Genomic DNA, 9,708 nt, shown 5'->3' with positions numbered 1-9,708 from the left:
CCCTCTGATGTCGCCATAATGGGCAGAAACAGGAAGTGTACAGACATTTGGAACGCTGATATTGTGAAAGAAATATAAAGGTAACGTGAAGAATCTCACAGAAACATCATATCGTATCATATCTTTGATCTGTTTTGCATCAGCAGCACGTTCCCACATTCCATCAGTCTACAGGCTCATTAGGGTGAAGATGAAGATGAAGGCCCTGTGTTTGCTCGCCACCTAGCGGCACCTGATGGAAATTGGCACTTCATCAGTTTCTAATCTGCCAGGGGCCATTTTGAGCCGCGCCACAGTGTTAAACACGCTTGACTGGTGAGTAATGTTTAAGAAGGAATACACACCAAAACAAAGAGGGAGGGGAACTAAAGCAGACAAAGCCTTTAAGTGGACTCACTACATCTCGTCTGCTCCTCCCTCTCGATGCTCATTCTGCCTCGTTACATGTTTGTTCCATCTTTGTAACCTTTTCCAGTGATTGTGTTTATGTAAATCAGATCCGGAGCCTCTTCAAGCTGCTTTGTTTCATATTTTGTCGTTTTCAAGCTGCTGATTTTGACCCGGTTGACTTAAACTCTTGCAAATGTCTTGCCCAGACCTTTATGATGCAAATACACAAGAGCTTACAGAGAAGAATCGTTTGTAGTGGCAATTAACAAGACGATGTTATGATTAATGTAGAGAGATATTTGTCATGATTTATCCTCCGCACAATTAAAAACGAGCTGAGATGACTTCAGTGTTTTCTGCGAGCATTTAAAACGACATAAACGGTCCTGAATCGATACATGTATGAATTTACGCCCTACAGGACTCGCTGGTACTCGATAATGACGTCATATTTATGATCATTTGTACAATCTCCCGAATAGAACAGCATCATTTCGCTGTGATTATTTGTAGGTTCAATTGCCTTTTCTTCGTGATCGATTATTGATCGGCTGATTGATTCAAGTCCACACACATAAATCACCGAGGTTCATTTCAGTCAAGGACATTAAACACAATTATTATTATAAACGCGGATCTAAGTGTTGCCGCTGCTTCGTGGGGCAGCTCAGTTTTCAAACTTTCCTCCTCGGCTTCACCAAACTCACACACCGGCTCCTCTTCCTCTTCCTCCTTCCGCGGGACCAATTAAATGAGGCGGATCAAGCCGCTAATTGGAGCCATAATTGGCCCTCGCTGCCGCGCGCGCCACATGATCAGACCTCCCCGCTAACGCTCAGGTCAGACGGGAGGAAGAGGAGGAGGAGGAGGAGGGGGGGTCTCTCACCGTGTGCCCCCCCTCTCCCCCTCTGTCTGAACCTCCCTCCCGCTCTATCTCGGTGTTTTATGTCTGCGTCACAACAAGTCGGTGGAGAGAGAGAGGGAAAGAGAGAGAGAGAGAGAGAGAGAGAGAGAGAGAGAGAGAGAGAGGGAAAGAGCGAGATAAAGAGAGAGAGGGAAAGAGAGAGAGAGAGAGAGAGAAAGAGAGAGAGAGAGAGAGGGAGAGAGAGAGAGAGAGAGAGGGAAAGAGCGAGAGAAAGAGAGAGAGGGAAAGAGAGAGAGAGAGAGAGAGGGAGGCAGGGATGATGGCGTCTCTGGCGGCTTGATTCCGCCGCTGCTCTGACAAACCCGCCTTAATAGCATCAATAGGTGGGGGGAGAAGGAGGGGGGACAAGCGACGGCAACATGACGAAACGGCAACGCGGAGGACGGACAGACCGGGACTGAGGGACGGACGGACACTCGCCTGCCCCCCCCGCCCCCCCTCCCTCCTCCTCCTCCTCCTCCTCCTCCGCTTGACGGCTTGACTGACGCGGGGCTCTCGGCACAGACGGACGGGGACAGACGTTCACGCACGCCGGACACTTTTTTTTGTGTGTTGCGAACGCGCAGGCTGCGCATCCGTGCGGGCAGTAATTGGACAGCGGGGACCCTCAGCAGCTGAGACGCTCTGTCTGTCTCATGTCCAGCCTGTCCAGGAATCACTGTGACCCCGACAGCAAAGAGTTCCACCTGACAGGTACCTTTCACTGCGCGTCTCCCATTCACACACAAAGGCTATACTATGACTGTATGTGTCCATGTAGACCCCCACCCCCCACCCCCCTGCGTGTGTGTCCTCACACACTGGACCAGATGTCTCAGTGTGCAGAGGACGCCTGCGTCCATCTATTCAAGTTTGTGGATGTTGTGAGAGGGAAGACAAGCTGTAAAGTGGCCGCACGCTGATCTCTCCTCATTCAATCAAACTGTATTGCAGCAGTCATCATGCAGGGGTATGTGTGTGTGTGTGTGTGTGTGTGAGAGAGAGTGTGAGTGTGTGTGAGAGAGTGTGTGTGTGTGCGTGTGTTTGGTCATGTGTGCTCTGATCATTTGTCTCGCGCTCTGTGGTTGTGTACTCACTCTCATCTTTCAGTGTGTGTGTGTGTGTGTGGGGGGGGGGGGGGGGGGGGGGGGGGGGGTACAGGCTGTGGTGATGCTCAGTCTAAAGAGGGAATTTAACCCCTCACTCCGAGCCGTCAGCCTGAGCTCCAGCTGAAACGCCGGGGCCATAAACCCTCTGTCAGCAATGGCAGCAAAGTATTCAGCGAATAAATCGGATTTCCATTTCACATGAGCCCTGCTTTCTCTCTCTCTCTCTCTCTCTCTCTCTCTCTCTCTCTCTCTCTCTCTCTCTCTCTCTCTCTCTCTCTCAGGATGGGGGGAGTAAGTGAAGGAGATGATGTGTTAGCACGATGGAGTGATGGACTACTGTACCTCGGCAATGTGAAAAGAGTAAGTGCATATGTGGATGTGTGTGTGTGTGTGTGTGTGTGTGTGTGTGTGTGTGTGTGTGCGCAAAGGTATTCCAGTGTGTGACAGACGGTTTGTGCTTGTGTGCGTGTGTGTTTGTGTCCTTGTGAATCAGCGAGTGTGTGTACGCCTGCGTTTGAATAGACTTCCATTTAGTTCAGTCAGTCACTGCTCTCACCTGTTCTCTTACTCTCTCTCTCTCTCTCTTTCTCTCTCTCTCTCTCTCTCTCTCTCTCTCTCTTTCTCTCTCTCTCTGTCTCTCTCTCTCTCTCTCTCTCTCAGGTAGACGGAGTTAAGCAATGTTGCCTGGTGAGATTTGAGGACAACTCAGAGTTCTGGGTCCTCAGAAAGGACATTCACTCCTGTAAGAAGAACTCCTTCTCTCCCTCCTTTCATGCCTCAGATAGAAGAGGAAATGTCCTCCTGTTTGGAACTTGCAATTTTGCTCCAGTGTGTGTGTGTGTGTGTGTGTGTGTGTGTGAAACTCAGCACAACTTACAGCAGAAGTACTTGTTGTCATTTTCAAACTTTCCTTGTGGAGCTGAAGCTGCTCCTTCCTTCACCATGTGAGCGGGAAAAGTTTTCTTCCCGCTTTCCTTCACTCTCTCTGAATGTGGACTCTTAAATGTGTCCGGTGTGTGTGTGTGTGTGTGTGTGTGTGTCCCTGAGTGCTCTGATGAGGTCACTACAGGTGGAAACGGGTCAATCTCAGTGGATTTGTTGATTTATTAGCTGTTTCTCATTTCAAGGAGCGCAACTTTGAAGCATGTTCTCTTTTATTTTGCCACCAGTATCCCGACAACATGTTTATGATCGATCATGCAGCATCACGTGACACGGAAATGTTGTATTTCTACCTCGTTTTAGTGCAGATACGGCTTCACAGTCGCACTTTGAGGCTACAGGACTCTACCACTAACACTAAAGATGTATACACTTTGAGTATTGGCAGGATTTGTTGATAGACGGCTCTGTGTTCCTCCGTGTCCTTCCCTGTTGTTCCGTGTTCTTCCGTGTTCATATTGGCTGCAGACGTCTTGACTGGCCGCATTCTTCTCAGACTTTTGCTTGTTTACTCCCAAGGACAGAGGCACTTAAATCAACTTGTGCAATGAAAATCAAACTGCCTTTAAGTTATCTGTCTTCTTTATTGAACCATAGAGGAAATACACTTTTTCTCTTTGGTTTGATCATTTCCTGGTAAACACAATGGATTCTGGGTAATGCAGGGGCTGAGCGGGATACAGGCGGTTGTGTCCTCCAAATTCTTTGAATGGAAGGCAGCGTGTCCCGGCCACAGGACTGCCAGTATGACATAAGCGCTGTTGAGATGACACCTTGAAAGGATGCGTCCCGTGAAAGGAGACGCAGTCCGAGTCCACCTAATATCAGGCCAAGAGGAAGTTGGACGCGTGTAAGGAGCGGTTAGATTTCCACCCGTCAAACGAAGTGAAATCTGAAAGGGTGCAGGAGGCATTGAAATCAATGAGGTGGCAAGGATGTGAATCAATATACATAAATTAATGTCGCCGACTGCTCTCTCTCCTCTCTATCTCACATTCACTTTGGCTCTCCTTCACTCTCCCCCCCCCTCCTCTCCCTCTCCCTCCCACCCTCTCCCTCTCTCATTCTCTCTGTGTTTGTCTCAGTCGCTGCTGGAGTGGAAGAAGTTTGCTGTATATGTGACGCGCCTCCTCTTAAAGAACCCCTCATAAATTGTCTTAAATGTCGCCACGGTAAGGAAGCGCTCCTCATCATAAGCTGTCAGGCGGCGGTCCGCCACCCGGGTTTTTTTTTTGCACTGACCTTGAGGATTTGACGCGCTTAGATGCTGAATAACAGAGTTGTTCTTTATCACGAGGAAAAAAGGCAACCGGGGGAAAAAATAAACACATGACATCATTTATTAGTTCACAGAACATCGCACACCTGCATCCGGGGTTTGAGTGAAAACATCAATCCGTCAGATATTCACAGATTTTGAACTATCTCACACACACGCACGCACACACACACACACACACGCACACACACACACACACACACCCACACACACACACAAACACACACACACAGACTGAGGCGTCTTAAACACACACTCAACACACACAACCTAAGCGTATGAAGCACGATTAGCACCAGGATGTTGCAGCAGATTTTTTCACTGGCGTGCGTCCACAGATTTGTCAAAACAATAAAAGGTTGCTGACAAAAAAAAAAGCAGTCAAATATGCTCATGCTATTTATATGCAAATATTATAGCAACATGTTTTTCCCTTGCTGCAGAAGGAAAAGCAACGAGAGAGAAACCATGGAGCCGCTCTGCTATTATGGTCGCCATGGCTGCCTGTCTTGTAAACATGAATTAAACGCTCTGTGTCCTCCCTCCATTACAGGTTATCATCCAGAGTGCCACACGCCAACCATCGAACCGGAAGCTGACAGCGATTCGTGGATATGTCGGCAATGCGTCTTTGCCGTCTCGACCAAGGTCAGGCAGCTAATCTCGCCGTCTCACAAAGTGTTCCGTGTGTAATAATACAGCAGAGATCTTGTCAAATGCATCAGGCGGCCGTGCTGTTAAAGTGGTTGTGTGTGTGCAGGTGAGGGGGTTTACTTCAGGCCGGATCGGCTCTGTTCTGACTTCACCGCTTGTTTGTTCCACCTTGTGTTTGAGAATTCGCCACCAATCAATAGAATCTGAAATGAATGAATCTGAAAAACTATATTGAAGTTGAGAGAAGTCTGTTTAAAGTCAATCAATCACGCCTGCTCCAATTCTGTAGATATGAGATGAGAGAGCACCCTGGTTAATTGTCAATCAGTCAATGTCCATATCTCATTGTCCAGACTTCCGCCGTCTTAGACACTATCTCTCACAGCTGACCTACAATAGAACCAGACCAACTGCACTGTCTCTCTCTCTCTCTCTCTCTCTGGTAGAATGTGTCTGTCTCCTTCGTCGTGCTGACATGACAGTGACCGGAGGGCTCACCCCCTCTCCCTTGTTCTGTCCTGTCAAAACTTGTTTGTTTCAGAGAGGTGGAGCCCTCAAACGGGGACGCTTTGCCCGGCTCATGCAGTTCATGAAACTTCGCCTCCCCTACCAGCTGTCGTCTTTAGACTGGGACCCGCAGCATCTGACCAATCAGCAACAGTGTTACTGCTACTGCGCCGGACCTGGAGAGTGAGTAGCAATGCAGGAGACGCTCATTGTCCTAAAGTCTCATTAAGGTGTTTTGAGCTGCCATGTACATTTTCTATGTAAATTGAGCCTTTCCTCATAAAGTTTGAGCGAGTTTCACATCCGTGGTCCTTGTAGTGAATGTGATGATGCATTCTCTCAAAACAAACTATTATATCAGAGCAGAAGCAGTTTAGCGGCATAGTGGAGTATGAAATGATTCTCCCTCGTAGTGGTGCTGTTTTTGGCAGTTCTACAATCAGTTTTTCTGGACTTCCAGGACCGATCTGCTGCAATCCACGGCAGCCAGGTGGCCTAACCTCCCCTGCCCCTCACACGGCCTTGAGTTGAAAGCCTTAGTTTTCAGATAAAAGAGAAGAATGATGATGCAAGTGGTTGTGGTTTCAAATTTTGAGACAGGTTTTTGCAAAATAGAGAGTCCAGAGCATCAAGATTGATGTGTAATCTTTGGTGTTGAAGGGCTACAGGACATTTGTTATCCATGTCACTGAGTGTGGTACACTTGCACACTCTGCAGTCTTATCCTGATTTTGATCATTTCTTGTTTTTGGAGAAATCTGTCTCTTCAGCGTGTGCGTATTTAAAATGTCATCCATGTCTCTGTTTGTCCTCTGTCTTTGCGGTTTGTGTTTTGTCTCTGACTTCCTCGCCGTCCTCCCCCCCCTCACCCTCATCATTCTGATGGTGAGCCCGTCTAAGTATGCGCCGCCTGGACACGGCTGCATCTCTCTGATAGCTTCGGCTTCGTGGCCATATCACAATTACAAGCGACAAGGGCAACAAGTGATAATCGATTATTCTCTCTGTTCCCGTTCTTTCTCTTTCATTTCGGCTCGTTTATCATGAAGTGTTTTTGTTTTTTGAATGCTGTCTGACTGGAGTTGCAGAGAAACCTACTCATAGCAGAAACCCTGATCATGTTTCCATGCCGCTGTGTCCTGGTTTCTTTCAGATAAATCCTTTGTCAACCTGCATAAATCTTGTTTTACTGATCTCATTCTGTCACTCAGCATCAAAGATAATACATTTCTGTCAGTAGAACTTGGGCTTTTGTTGTTTTGCATTTAGTAACTTCCTCCCAACATCTCAAACTTGTAATAAAATCGAAACATTCATCATAGAAGTCCTTTTCAATTTGTTCTGTAAGGTTCAGACTTCCTCAGGGATGGAAAGATTTTAATTTTTTAGCTTTTATGTCAATTTTTCTGTAAATTGAGACATTCCTCACAAAGTTAGGGCGAGTTTCTGCAGCACGTTTTTCTCCCGCTGTGATGCTTGAACGTGGAAAATTTGATTTAAATTGACCATTATGAATATAGAAAAACATCCTGTGTGTCCAACACTCTGATTCTCCCTTGTAGTGGTGCTGTTTTATGCAGTTAGACAGATCAGCTGCACGACTTGAGTTTCAGTTTGCCGTCACATTAGGTGTTTCTGTGCCAGTGTCTGACTGAGACAGAGAGCCTTAGCTTTCAGATTTAAAAAATAAATACAATAAAAATAAACGTACACACTGATCATGGTAGGAGTCTAACAGTACTTGTTAAACCTTCTTGCCCTTGTTGTCCTGTTTGGTAAACCTTCACCCACATGGCACCTAATTACAATAAAACAAATGTGAAAACGTATTTGCATTGGGTTCCAGACCTGCCGTGTGTTTTCAAGTGGAACCCAGCAGGAGTTTAGCCCTGAACACACACAATTCATCTTACACAAACGTGAACTGCCAGTCTCAACTCTTCATACCTAGCCTCTGCATTATAGATGTTGGACGTATAGATTCAGCAGTGTGTCCTGATGTCTGCTTGTTGTTGGCTTGCAGGTGGAACCTAAAGATGTTGCAGTGTGGAGGTTGTGGTCAGTGGTTCCATGAAGCCTGCACACAGTGTCTCACCAAGCCGTTACTGTATGGGGACCGGTAAGCCACACACACACACACACACACACCACCCAGGATACATCAGTCTACTTTCACTCAGAGCGCACAACTGTGACAACTAGACCCTTAAATGAAAATAAGAACCCATTATCCTGCCTTATATCTTCCTTTAACGTTCATTTTTAATACAAAGTGTAATGAATTGAAGGCAGAGAGGCGTGAAAGTTTGATTTCCAGCCGATCCAAGGCCGCCGCGATTATACAAACCCACCTTTCTGTTCACTCTTTATGCCTTTCTTTTTATTTTATTTCCAACAAAAATGAGTTTTTTTCCCAGCATTTTATTTGCTTAAAGGTTGAGTCACCGTCTGCTGCTTTGGCTGCGGATGAATATTTCATAACACTGTAATATAACACATAACACATAACACTGTATCCTGTAACCTCGTTGGCTGTTACCGCCACGGCAACCGCATTATTCCCCCCCCCTTTCTGGATTATTAAAAAGTTTAAAAAGCCGTGAGATGAAGTATTTGCTGTGCTCGGCGTGTGCGGGGGGGAATATGACTTTACTGTGTTAATCAGTTCTACACGGCTCTTTGAGTGTGTTAACATGGAGCTAATGTCATTTCCTCTCTTAACTCTCTTTACGTGGATCTGCGCCCTAATTGGTCTCCTGCTAATCACTTCGCCGCATTGCACCGTGTTGTTTGTTTGGTTAAATATCATTTACAGAGTGGATTGAAGGGAAATGTCCCGCTGTTAACTGGGTCACATTGACTCTGATTACAAGCTTACTGTGGTTAAAGTAATCAGACTTCTGCACCGCGGTTTGACTCAGCGGGGAGTCGCTTTAGGACCGAGCCGCTCCTGTCCTCGTCCGTGTTCTCCTTGACTCACTGGGGGGGTGGGGGTGGGACGAAGAAGACAACAGGTCCGCACACGCGCAGCAAAGGGAGCGGTGGCACCCGGCCCACAGACGGACACGTTACGCCGCTTCACACACACACACCTCGTCTTCTGCTGGATGTGCAAGCTGCTGATGGCTGAGCGCCGCTGATAGGCTGCGTCTCATGCGTGTAATGAAACGTATCCATCCATTAAGTTATTATTGTCATTAACCATCTGTGTTAGCCGCCTGGGTTTCACGCCCGTCCTGACACCGTGTTATTGCTGATCCGGTCCAAAAGCGGGAGGAAGGGAGGGAGGGAGGGGGGAGGGATTAGATTTTGACTGACAGCCGGGGAGAGAGAGGCTGCGCCGTTACAACATCTGCTGGGCAGGTGATGGAGGAATAGTGAAGACTGAGTTCACAGTTGGAATAGTAAACATATCCTGCTGTCATACCGTGTGCGCTTCATCTCTTCCCGATGACCTTCAGCGTACACGTGCCTACGGAAGGACAGAGGCAGGCGGGTGCAGCCGGGGATGAGCTCAGGTTCACAGTGACGCAGACGGAAAGCTTCTCAGAGCTGAATAGATGCTCCCGTCTGCTGGTTTAGCTCCGGCTGATGCGTCGCCGTGTGTTAGATGATGAAGTATCCAGAGAGCGGGAATGCAAATGAAAAAGGCCAAAAGAAAAAGATGAAGAACCAGCGTTGTTTAAAGAAAGAGGAAAGGATTTTACAGGAGATGGTGAAAGTAAATAAGGTGGTGTTTCAAATCTGGACTTCAGACTTAAACTGGACTCAAACTGGACCTCAGCGACTCTTAACTTCTTTGGGATTTCAACCTTTTGACTTTAGAACACGTGATTCTTTCCCCAAAACACTCCTAATCATCTACCTTGTAAACACACTGATTGAATGTGTGTGTTCTATATTCATCCAGGAGGCAAACACAC

At 47.1% G+C, this 9,708-nt stretch overlaps 1 protein-coding gene across 1 annotated transcript in view; it reads left to right on the top strand.

Moving 5' to 3' along the window:
* The first annotated feature begins 151 nt into the window (after positions 1–151).
* phf1 (PHD finger protein 1) overlaps positions 152–9,708 on the top strand; it is a 15,439-nt gene continuing 5,882 nt past the window's right edge. Inside the window, exons 1-7 of the mRNA XM_076150436.1 lie at positions 152–315; positions 2,685–2,763; positions 3,064–3,145; positions 4,431–4,517; positions 5,178–5,272; positions 5,820–5,968; positions 7,809–7,904. Coding sequence (XP_076006551.1) covers positions 236–315; positions 2,685–2,763; positions 3,064–3,145; positions 4,431–4,517; positions 5,178–5,272; positions 5,820–5,968; positions 7,809–7,904 — 668 coding nt within the window. The 5' untranslated portion in view covers positions 152–235. The remainder of the gene's footprint in view (positions 316–2,684; positions 2,764–3,063; positions 3,146–4,430; positions 4,518–5,177; positions 5,273–5,819; positions 5,969–7,808; positions 7,905–9,708) is intronic.

Source organism: Genypterus blacodes, unplaced genomic scaffold, assembly GCF_046128005.1.
Source record: "Genypterus blacodes isolate CSIRO-AG114 ecotype Tasmania unplaced genomic scaffold, CSIRO-AGI_Gbla_v1 ptg000052l_1, whole genome shotgun sequence".
NCBI lineage: Eukaryota > Metazoa > Chordata > Actinopteri > Ophidiiformes > Ophidiidae > Genypterus > Genypterus blacodes.
The sequence above is the reverse complement of the archived record's forward strand: the minus strand, read 5'-3'. Positions and strand labels throughout refer to the sequence as shown.